This window comes from Papio anubis, chromosome 12 (assembly GCF_008728515.1).
Source record: "Papio anubis isolate 15944 chromosome 12, Panubis1.0, whole genome shotgun sequence".
Classification (NCBI taxonomy): Eukaryota; Metazoa; Chordata; class Mammalia; order Primates; family Cercopithecidae; genus Papio; species Papio anubis.
In genome coordinates this window covers 2,899,006-2,911,338 of record NC_044987.1, presented here as the reverse complement: position 1 = coordinate 2,911,338, position 12,333 = coordinate 2,899,006, and the positions used below count along the sequence as shown (strand labels likewise).

General features: G+C 45.5%; 1 protein-coding gene across 14 annotated transcripts in view; it reads left to right on the top strand.

Moving 5' to 3' along the window:
• The window catches only part of NTM (neurotrimin), a 1,410,016-nt gene that overhangs the window by 967,866 nt on the left and 429,817 nt on the right, over positions 1–12,333 (top strand). For 9 of the 14 annotated variants that reach the window (XM_017949126.3, XM_017949125.3, XM_031653874.1 and 6 more), the window contains one exon: positions 11,774–11,858. In XM_017949126.3, the coding sequence (XP_017804615.1) occupies positions 11,774–11,858 (85 nt within the window). Of the gene's footprint in view, positions 1–9,655; positions 10,198–10,757; positions 11,859–12,333 lie in introns of those variants that run through there. The other 5 variants (XM_017949136.3, XM_017949138.3, XM_017949133.3 and 2 more) reach the window with 5 other exon arrangements.

Sequence of the window (12,333 nt, the reverse complement as noted above, 5' to 3'; positions counted from 1 at the left end):
TTAGAGATTATTTTTGTCTGTATAAGTTTTATTCAGATATACTTGTTTTTATCCTTTAACTACTGTCTTGATTTCTTAGAGTTTTTAAATTTTATTTTAGCTAGAGTTTGGTCATTAAGTGTATGTCCACTCTATCCTTATACATCGTGAATACCAAATGTCATCATCAATTTCATGTTCCTCGTTTGTAGAGATTTGGAAGTCCCTACAAAACAAATTATTTCAATTTTTGAATTTTCCCCACCTGTGCTGGTCACGTAAATACAACACATATTTATCAAAACCTATTATGTTCCAGGCATTGTGTTAGGCTTCAGGAATGTAACAGAGAAAAAGACAGAAATTAGACCATTACATGTATTCTGAAAGTTATGGGAGGCACTGATGTCGTGGGCATATGCCAAGTCCAGTGGACAGCATAGTGAGACCTTCATGAGCCAATCAGAACCAAGAAGGGTGAAGACAACTCAGCCTGAGAACATGGGGACTGCATCCTTTGCAGGAAGTGGAACATGCAAAGTCCCTCCACTGAGAAAGAAGAACCTCTGAGGAATTGTAGTTGTAATACTATAAAACAAAACCTGACGTGGTTCCAAAAGGGAAGAAGAAGTAGTTGCTAAAGCTGAAAATACACAAATGCCACATCCTGGGGGCTCAGAAACCACAGAAGGGACTTGGGGCTTTATTCAAATTGCAGTGTGGAGCCACCAAAGATTTAATCGGGACAGTGACAAGGTCAGATTTCAGGAAATCTTCCTTTCAATGTGGAGAATGAAACAGAGCTGGCAAGAGCTGAAGGAGGACATCCACATGAGATGAATTTCAGGAATCCAGATAAGAAAATAAGGAGATCTTGGCTTGGGCCAGGCAAGGCAGTGGAGGTTGAGAAAGGCGGATGGATATAAAATATATTTTGGAGGAAGAACCCAGGAAGAAGAGTGAGAGAGAGAGACAGAGATTGGGTTATGAGGGGCAGCAATAAGACGGAAGAGATTAAAAGTGACTCAGTTTCTGACTTCAGCGATTGGTTGCATGAAGTTTATTATTTGTGAGCTACAATGATAACTACTCTAAGCAATACTAGGATAATTTTTATGGGACAATTTTGTGTAAAAATAACATTTCTTTCTCTGTTTCTATTTTTTCTAATACCCTTTTAGTGTTTTTCATAAAAATATTTGGGCCAACACTTGTTTTTTGGTAAAAATTCCTGATATCTGCAGAAAATAATCTATAGTATCATGCTCCAATATGCGTTGTAAGGATCATAGCTTAGGAACTGCTAGCCATCACTGATTCCAAGATTACTTTCCTGGATTGTAAAAGAATAATCAGTAGCAACCATTTGTGGAGTTGGTACTACAGCCCAGGTACTTCACTGGTACTTTACATAAATTATTTCATTTAACCCTCACAGCAAATATAAGAGGTAGGTATTATTCCTTTTTAATAGAGGAGAAAAATGAGACTCTGACAGGTAAGAACATTTTCCAAGGTCAGGCTGGTAATTTGTGGAACATGGACACAAAGTCAAAGCCATTAACTCCAGCATTCATGCCGGATCCCTTCCACATCACTGTCTCTTCATTGACTGCCTCTATGCCAGCAACTTATATGCATACTTTAGATTATTTTTTCTAAAGTATCTTCCATTATATTTGGCCACTTTTCCACATATCCAAATAACTTTCTGGATTATTTGCAGCTCATCCATGTCAGCTGAAGATTTAATTACTTAAAGGAACCTAATGTCTTCTGCAAACTTGGGAGAGTTCTCTATGAATTCCCTTTGACAGACCATTGGTAAAAATATTAAATTTGATTTGTCCTAGCAACTGTCCCTTGGGGAATCTAGTATTAATACTTCCCCATATAGAAACATGTCAATCTACCCTTGATTTAGATCTTAGCTTTAAGCAACTCTTTGCCTTTGAAAAAAAAAAAAAGATAGTCTTCTCATCACGCGCTTTTCTAAAAGGTATCTGTGATCCTGACACCTTGTCAAAACTGTTGTGAAAGCCAAGGTAGATTATTTCCTGTGTTGTGGTTTATTCACATGCATGCTGACAACATTTTCCAAATTCTGCCTCCCTCAGGTTCAAAGCTACCTGAACAGCACATAAGTTCACTTTCCTAAGACAATCACAAGTGGCTCCTTTCTCACAACCTGCAGCATTCACTGGTAGTTTTGTGGTAAGCTAGAGAAGGAAAGCATACCAAAGCTTTAGGGAAATCATTTCTTTCTGGGAGGTACTGCCCATGTCAACCCCAGGTTGGGAAAGAAGCACAGGGCTGTGATGCCTCAAGGGCAACCTCGATTACCTTATTTAGAAAGGCCCTGAACTCATGATGGTAATGCATACAGGTGGACCAACAAGGTGAAAGTCACAGTGATTCACAAGCATATAGAAATGCATTTTATTACTTCTTTGTAAGAGTCAATAAGTTTGGCAGAGTCAATAAAGTAAAGATGCTTTAAATTGAAGAAGAAAAAAAGAAGTGGATAGTTTGGGTATTAGTTTAGCTAGAAATACAAAGAAACTTGACTTCTAGGGCAGTACAAATTCAAGCCTTCCATGAGCAAACAGTTGAGAGTATGTTTATCTTCTTAAAATGTGTGGGCGCCTTCTCACCACTTCATCTACTCCTCATTGGTGCTTTGTCCCCTCCGTACCACCATTCCTGTCCCAGAGCCTGCAGAGCAAACAGTGAACATTTATACATCAAACTCGGTGAACTAAACATTTAGAAACCTTTGAATGATTTTAGTCTCATCTAGTTCCCACTTCCCCGAGGAAAGTTCAGATTTTGTGCAGCCTTGATGCGTTGGTTGGAAGTTAACTCAGTTTGAACACTAACCCATCTAATTAGGTGTTTGTTTGAAATCCACGTCTCAGTAGTCAACTGATCTGATGAAACCGCTGTGGTGTGTCTGCATATGTTTGGTGTGGAAATGTAAATGGGTTACAATCCCAGCAAAATAACGTCACAGAAGTTCAGCCAGGTCTACATTTCTAATAAAAAATATTGATTGATTTCAGGGATAGCAAAGATCAGTTCTACCCAATTACACTCTTGCTGCCCCTTCTAAAGCAGCGTGACTCAGGAATTATTTCACGGCACTTAGCCTTTTATATACAACTGCTATTATAAAATGTTCTTTGTGACACATAAAATTATATGTATGTATATGTATCCGTGTGTGTACAGAATATGCTATGAACATATGCCTAAATGGCTTATTTAAGAAACTCAGGGGAGACTGAGATAAAACACAGCAGAATGAGTCTAAAACATGAGGTCCAGAAGAAACAAACACTAACAGAAAGGAGAGAGAATCCAAATAAAAAGAAAAGGGGGAAAGAGGTAGATACAGTAAACAGAAAAAATCCCTTACTGGAGAGAAGAAAAAAAAAATAGGGCCACAGAAAGTTAAATGACAGAGAGTGTGCAACTAGTCCCATAGACCTCTAAAGCTCTTCTGACCCGGATATTCCAATAGTCTAGTCCTGGAAAGAGGGTTTAAATATTCTCTTTATGGCTGGATGCCTAGCATAGAATGTATCTAGACAGCCATGTCCCAGCTAGGCTTTAGGGGAAGATTCCCAAATGGGCAATTAATTTAGATTTAATAGGACAGTTACTGTAAGTTTAAATAAATGCCAGTTAAATATTAACAGCATATTTATTGAAGATTAACATTGCTGGTTGCATTGTGGGATTTTCTTTTCCTTAAAGAAACCCTTTATCGGAAGACTTTTAATCATCTTGACTCTTCCATCGCTTGCCTCAGATCCAGGGCAGCTCATTAATTACTTTGTACAACAGTTTTCTACATTCTGAAGTGGTTACCTAGATGAATGGGAAGAATGGAAGGCCATATAAGAAGGGCTATTTCTGTGCAGGAAGGACTGATGAGTGAATTTGATAAGAGTGTTGAGAAGCATTATAATCCTAGACTATTAGAGTTGGAAACATTCTAGGAAGCCAGCTCATCTACACTCCTCATTTAGAAGGCAAGAGGAAGAGAGCAGAGCTATTCCACTGAGCTGGTAAGGGGCAGACTTGGGGCTGGAATTCCGGACCCTGGATCCCACACTCTTACTAAGCTGTCACCGTACTCTGAAATTGTTCCTTTAATTCTGCAAAAGTGCGTCAACTCGTTTGAGTGAATTTGTCATTAGACCTTCTCAGTGACCCACAGATCATGAAGATTTTGTTTGTTTTTTGACAAACGAAGGAGCTAAAAAATCAAAAACAAACCGTGACTTATCTAAGGTGACAAAATGACAGGCCGAGTTGAAACTAGAATTCAGGTCTTCTGGTTTACAAAATGTATTTGCACAAATGTCACCTCCAATAAAAAGTACAGTTGGACCCATATGTTATTATGCAAATTCTTATGTCATTAAAATTTACTTTGTCTGCTGTTGTTCTTGGATGGGGAACAAGAAACAAAACCTCTAAAGAAAATGAAGGGAAAAGGTCAAACAGAGACAGAAGTTCTAGGTGATTGTTTAGGGAGAATGGAGGACAGGGGTAGAAGTAAGCAAAGTTCCTCTGACAGTGAACTTGGGGTTTTAAACTCCAAATTTGTACTTGATAAAATTGCCATTCCTAGGGCTGTTTCTGTTTGAGAAGCCACTTCCCTACTCTGGCTGGGCTCAGGAATGAATGTCTCCAGGTAACTCTTCCACAGAGGCTACAATGCCAATCCCTGAATGTAGGAATTAGGAAAGATGACGCGGGCCCAAGATGTTCTTATCTAGTGATTCATTTAAGATGGAGACCTGAGCGTGCTGGGCCTTGCATGGTTGAAGAAGCTTTGGATTCAGCCATCGGGCACATGGGAGCAATGAACGGCTTAAAGGCTCTTGGAAGGAGGTCAGACATTGTGGCTCACTTTATAATGGGATGGAGGTGTCCTGCCTTTTTGTCAGGTGGATTGGCTACTTTTCTGTTGTACTTTCAAAGTTCCCAGGCTGCTACTGAAAGAGAAAGCTGTCTCCTCTTTTGCAAGCACAGGCTGTTTCCCAAAGGCCTAGAGAACAGAGGCCTGACAGTGGGCTGGGAGCTGGGGGCCACAGCTCTTCCTGCTGTGGGTGGTCTAGAGGCTGTGCTACTTCCTCCTCTAACTACATCTCAGCATGACGTTCCTGCTCTGTCCCCCTTATGCTGTGAACTCTAAGAGCGTTCCCAGGGCCTGCACTCAGCAGTCTGCTCCTGGGTTCTCCGCATGAATGTCACCTGTAGGCTGACTCAGAATGAGGGAAGCACAGCCAATGGAAGCTCCTACCAGTCCCAGCGTGAGAAGCCTGTGAGCAGCCAGGCCTGTGCTAAACTTTTTGCAGCTACTCCCTCATCTCATCCTCACAGCAGTACTGAGCAGTAGTTAACCATGAGGACCACTATTTTACAGATTAGGTTAGGGCATGTCCCCAAGGTCCCACAGCTAGTAACGGAGAGAGTGAATATTTGACTTCTGGTCTGAGTCTAAAACCCAAGGTCACGGTCCTTCTTATTGGATAAATATGTACTGAATAAATCTGTGCTTGCGTGAGCACAGACCGTTGATGGCATTAGAGGCTTTCAGCGAGACACAGAGCACTCCCGAGGTGCCCATCCTTAGTTTGCATGAACACCGTCTGAGGCTGTTGAAGCAGTTTCTGCTCATGCTCCTTCCCGTCTTGGGTCGTGTAGCGTCTGTGCCGTCTTCTGCCACCCACGAGATTCCTGCCCATGCTTGTCCATCCCTTCATCTCCCCCTCACTGTTAAGTCCAGTTTAATGTCATTTCCTTAGGGAAAAGTTTCCTGATCTTCCAGACACGATGAGAATCTCCTATCCTATCTTTTCCATTTTTTTTTTTTTTTGCTCACAGCATTCATCACAATTGTATCCACTATTTCATAAAATTCTTTGCTGAATGTCCGTCTCCCCTGCTGGAAGTGCAGTTTATGCAGGGGAGGTCCACGTTACTTTTGCCTCTGTCTCTCCCATTCATTGCTTTCACTGACCCTGTTGAGTTGATGAAGGGCTTCCCAATATTTAGAAGTTCTTCAGAGCACCCCACCCCTCCTAATGCCCCTTTCAATAAAGCTAGAGAACCAAGATTGTGCCTGGGAATCTGGACAAGCGTAATGAGACAAATTACTTCCCACAGGCTAGGGAAACCTCAGCTTTTTTGTCTCAGCAATGAGAAAGTTCTCAAGGGCTTATAGGGGAGTGCAGGATGGAGTTCATTTAATTTTCATGAATGTTAATAGAAATAAAACCACTGACAAACCCAATAGCACTAGACCACATGCAACTCAAGGGCAGGGGGCATGTCTTTATTTTTGTACCTCTCAACACAGTTCCTGATATACACGAGGAACTCAAAATCCGTTTGCTGGTTTATTAACTAATTTGAGTTCAACCAAATAATTATATACCCAAAGTGATTCTGGGCAGTCGTAGTAAACTCTCCTCTGTGTGTCTCTCTCTTGGCCACAGATGATGCAGCGGCAGGAGCTATTGTATTGGTTAGCTCTTAAATATTGTTCTTACCTGACAGGTGGAGTAGAAAGAACCCTGGTGTAGGAGTCAGGAGTTCTGAGTTCTCGTCTGGATTGGTCAGTGTATAAACTTTATGCTCCTGCGATCACTCCTCCTCCCTCCTGGGGCTCAGTCCTTCACTTAAGACATGAATGGATTATACTAAAGATCTTCCAAGGTCCCTTCTGAATGTATCATTCTGTGATGTTATGAGTCCAGGGTCTTATTATGACCCAAAACTTAGATAAAAAGGAAAGACTCTGCCCCAAAGACCCCTGGTTCTCAGGCTGTCCCTTTTGGGCACCTGCCTTTCGCTGCATCGGCACTTTGATTTTGGCTTGTTCATCCTGTTCCCCCTGACTTTTCTGTCTACCTCCGATTGTTCTACCCACCACCTCTCTGCTTCATGCATCTCTTATAAAGTTTTATGGGTTTAAAGTCCATAGATAGCCTCACCTTTGCCATTCCTTCATATCCTCCTTCTCAATTCTCTCTATTTGTGACCTCTTTTCTCTCCCTGGAGCACTCTTCCCCCTTTCAAGTTGCCCCTTTGCTCTTTCTGCTGAAATCCTAACATGCTGGACTATAGCCCAGATGAACCAAGATTTTATTTTGATCCTGTATTCATAGAGGAGCAAAAAATAGCATATATTTTTCCAGTTCCCAGCCCTTCCCTACTGCCCTCGAGGCATCTCTTTATCCAGATTTATGCCTCCTTTTCTGATTAAATCTTCCAATATCTATTTGATGTCACACCACTCTCTAACTGCCCTGCATTTCCCATCTTCTTGCCTGCACTCCTATGTGAGATCTCCACCAGGAGAGGGGAGCCTTTAGCCTTTTTAGACAAGGAGAAGCAGAGCTGGCATTTGTTAAGCTAGTGCTCCTCTTTTGGTCTCTTGTGTGTATGGAATAGTGACAGCTCTTTAGCTGGTCCCAGCTTGCTCTGGGTAACATAGAGTAAAACAGAAACAACAGCTAATTTCTCTTTCATTGGGAGTTCTTCTCTATTCCAGCCCTGCTTCAGTGTACAGATGCCAGGGTTGCCTGAAGCCTCCATCTACTGCTTCCTCACCTGCCTGCCAACCGTCCAGAGTCGGCATGGCAGGCTCTTCCCTCCTCCCTCCTTTGCAGTCCCAGGATTATTAAAGGGAATATGATTGTTTCCTTTTGCTCAGGGAGTGTGGATGTGTGTACATGTTTGTGAGCTTGAAAGGCATTGTCCTATAGATATTTTTATAACCTGAAGCAATTACAGCTGTCAGCACAGAGACAAGCTGTGACAAGTTGATTTATGTGTACAGTATATGTGTATGCAAGAAGGAAGGGAGGAAGGAGAGGGAGATGGTGGGAAAGAGGGTGGAAGTGGGCGCTCGTTAGGAATCTGCTTTCAAGGAGGCAGAAAGGAAGTTGTTTCTATAAAGAACACAAATAATGAAATTGCTTTGAATGTCATCCCTTTTCATTAACTCGGATATGCTGAGAAAAATAAAATAAATCCAGCAGTTTTTATGAAGCAGGAGACAGGATATAAGATAAGCCACTAAGTGTTGGTTATATTTAGGGATTAAGGGCTGGGAAGTGAGTTGACATATGATTTTGATCTTCATCCTTTCAAACCACTTCAATAGCCGGTTTGAATAAAATGGATTTTGTCTTGTTAATTATGTGGGCATCTCTGACCTTTCACCACTTTCTAAACTTCTATGTTTGAATAAAGTTTGGATCCCTGGGCCCACGAAGCAGGTATGAGGTTGCAAGTGCCTTTTCTTTGTCCTCCCTGTGAGTTACCTGAGCTCGGCTGGGTTTTCTGCTGCAACTGCTGGATTGCTCAGCTTAGCACTCTCCCTTCACGGGCAGAGACAAAGGTGGTTTGATTGTCTTAGATCAACTGCATGCAGACTGGTAGCAACCAAACATCTCAAAGAGCCTGTACGAAGACTTATTTTCCTGCCCAGACATACTAATGAAGCAATGGCAGGAAAATGTATTAATAAAGCATCTTCCATCTTAAATGGATTTCTAAGTATTTTCCTGTAGAGTTAATCATGTATGTAGGCCCCTCGGGAAAGCCTGTTGTTGTCATTATCCACATCCCTAGATGCAAAAACTAATGCTCATTTGTACCTACCTGAAAATTGGATGCAAGAGCCAGGATTAGCATTTACCATGAAAGGAATCATCCCTGCCATTCTCAGGCCTGGAGGGAAATGACTCTAAAGCTCAGAATGAGCCCCTGTCCTTTCCCCATGATGGGCATTTGTTTCCACTCGTGTGTTTAAGAAGAGGGGTTGAGAGGGGGGAGTATGAGTGCTGGTTGAAATGAATGGATGAATTATTAGAGGTGACCCCTTGGCTTGTGGAGAAGAAGCCCAAATTCAGCAGACTGAAAGTCGGCAAACATCATCTCACAGCTTTAGTGTATCATCATATTTATCTTAACGTGGTGAAGTTACTCAATTTCCTATTTCCACAATTGCCCACTGGAAAATGGAGACACAATAGAGTCTTCCAAGAATGAACTAGTGCTAAAATAGGTTAATTTTCCTTCTTTCCTTTCAAAAATACAAACAAAGCTCTTCTGCTCCCCACAGATGTAATTGTTTATTCCTGATGGTAAAGTCATTTATTGCAGCCATTAGTTGACAACTGATAGTTTTGGTGTTATACATCAAATGATCCCCAGTGGCCAAAAGTAGCAGATGAGTTTCCCAGAGAATTTAATATCAGAAAAGTCACCAGAGGAGGGAACAATTGGCCCAATGATGAGTTAATACAAAGTATTTTGAGATATTCACTGTAAAGTCGCTTTACTCTTGCTGGCTGAGCACGCTCTAGTCAGCTATGACAATGGAAAGCCAAGCCTTCTTAGTCTTTCTTTGTTACCCAAGAGTGTGGTTTCCATTTCCCCAAAGCCTACTTCTGTCCTATCTCCATAAAATAGTTAGTGTGAGGGAGATTTGATTGGTGAAATGTTTGTGTCCTCTCCAACGTGTTATCTGCATGTAAGTGGTACTGCTCCAAGGTTGCCAGAATGAGCCCTTATGGTTATATGACTCAGTTATAATGGTTGTCTCTTTCATGCTGGATAGCTTTTTGGAAGAACATTTTTTCTGTTATTTAACAGTTGTTAACAACAACAACAACAAAAAGCTTCCTGGTTGTGTTTGATAGAAAGTCCAGGGGAAAAACAAAGGCACTGTTGCCTTCTCTCTATTCCCAAGGAGAATGTGGGTCAGGGCTGGAGCCGGGCTCTGGGAATCCCTGAGAAGGGAGCATTATTAATGTCGCCACCACTGTGCCTGCTGGGCTGCTCTGTGCTTCCCCCTTGCACAAGGACCAGGCCCAGCCAGGGAAAGGAAACGCAGGCCATTCCCTCAGAGCCGAAGTTAAGGGAGAAATAATAATACAGGCACAGGAGGACCAGCAGCAGCCAGAGAGGAGAAGTGACAGGGACCGAGGCAAATGCAGTCTCTCCCTGGGTTTCAAGAATTTGAGAAACACACCTCTTAAAGATGAAATCAGCTGTGCCAGAGCGTGAGGCCCAGGAAAACTGGGAGTCTGCTGTATAAATACAGCAAGTGGCTCGCACTCATCCACCCAAGTGAGCACTTTTGCAGGCCCAGCATCTTTTAATGGCGACAAAACAAGAATAAAGAATGTAAGTGGGTGTCTGAACTTGACCAACATTTTGATGATGCGATTTTTCCAGTTTCGCACACTAAGAGGCTTCTGTGATTTTGGATTTGTTTTTATATATGACAGATCTCTAGAATGGTAGTGTTGAGTCTCTGGGGTTTTGAGCAGCTTTTTGGGGGCTGCTGGGTGGGTGCTGTACTACTGAATTAACTATGAGGTTCTTCTAAAACATCCTCCCAACACTCTGAATTTACTCTGAATGCCAACGGAATTAATCTGATCATTTTAAAGGTGCATGTATGCATGCTGCAGGGTGTTCCTTTCCCAGTTAATTAGTTTGTGACCCTTTTTAAGATGTCTCAAGTCTGGGGCTGATTAAGGTTGCACGAGAACTTTGCTTTTTTTCCTAATTTGGAAGCGCGTAAATGGTTAAACGCCTGGCCTGGGCTGGGCTGGTGCACAGCCGGGGACCGGCGCGGCGGGGGTTAAGGTGGGCGCCCGCGCCCTGCGCCCCGCGCCCGCCCGCCGGGATGAGAGCGCAATCCGCGCCGCCAGCCCGCCCGCTCGCTCCGAGGCGGCACCGGGAGAAAGTGGCGGTCAGGGATGGAGCTGCTGCCATGACAACCCCGGCGGTCGGGGCCCGCGCGCGTCGGGGCTGCTCCCGGGAGGAAGGCGGCGCGGAGGCCGGGGGCGGCCGCTGAGCTTGGCGTCCGCGCGGCTCCGGTGCCGGCTGCGCCGCGCCTTCCCCAGCGAGCTAGCGAGCTAGGGGCCGCCGCGGTCCGCTCCCGCCGCCCGGCCGCTCCTTCCTTTGCCACCGCCGCAGCTCCTGCCCCGCCGGGCCCGGCCGGAGAGCCGCGGCTGCAGCGCGCATTTGGGCTCCGAGGAAGTTGACCGAGGCGGCTGCCGCAGGATCCCGGGTCCGGATTGAACGAAGCCCGCGCGGCCGTCTCCTCCGCGCGCCACCCCTGCGCCTCCCGCGAGCTCCACTTCCCATCTGCTATTGTTTCCGACTGTTTTCCGGTGGCGAGCCCGGCTCCGAAACTTACAAAGTGTTGGATTTCCCGTGTTGGAACTGAGGGACTGCAGACAGCCTCTGGGTGGCTGGATGAAGCCCACCCCGTCCCCTTCCGGTACCAAAGTGCTTACTCCTCTCCAAAGTGCCATGTCTGAACTGCCACTGGGAAGAAGCGGCTCCTGAGGCGCGCCCACACCTTTCACCTGCCTCGCGCTTCCCCCTCCTCGGCCACCTTCCGGGCCGAAGCCGCAAGGAGGGAGCCCCCTTTGGCCGCCCGCCGTGGAACTGGTTTTCCGAGGCTGGCAAGCCGAGGCTGGATTTGGGGGAGGAATATTAGACTTGGAGGAGTCTGCGCGCTTTTCTCCTCCCCGCGCCTCCCGGTCGCCGCTAGTTCACCGCTCCGTCCCCGCGCTCGCTCCGCACCCCACCCACTTCCTGTGCTCGCCCGGGGGGCGTGTGCCGTGCGGCTGCCGGAGTTCTGGGAAGTTGTGGCTGTCGAGGATGGGGGTCTGTGGGTACCTGTTCCTGCCCTGGAAGTGCCTCGTGGTCGTGTCTCTCAGGCTGCTGTTCCTTGTACCCACAGGAGTGCCCGTGCGCAGCGGAGATGCCACCTTCCCCAAAGCTATGGACAACGTGACGGTCCGGCAGGGGGAGAGCGCCACCCTCAGGTAGGGAGCTGACATTGTTCTACGGATTGATGATTTGTATGGGGTGGGGGTAAGGGGCAGGGGTGCAGGTGTGTGCACTGAGGCGTGCCTGGGTTGGCGGAGAGGTGGCTGGTTCCCTGGGCTGCACAATTTATGGCTGCGCTGGGAGCTCTGCCCGGGAATGTGGCATTCATGGGGAAAGGCTCAGAGGTTCTGGCGGTGAGCTTTTTCCCAAAAACTGGCCTCTGCGGCTCAGGCACTTGTTAAGGGTGAGGGGTGGCTGGACCAGGTGGTCGCTGAGACTGAGGGACTTGTCCCTGGCACTGTCTGTGCCTGAGCCTGGTGGCCGTGGTGACAGGGGGCTTGGAGGGGCTCCCCGTGAGCAGTCTTCTCTGAAGTTAATGAGTCCCAAAGGAGGGGTCTGGCTTGGAGTGAATGCCCCCACTCGCCCATGCCATGGGGCTTTGCCAGCCCTGGCTCCTGCACTCTCGGAGAG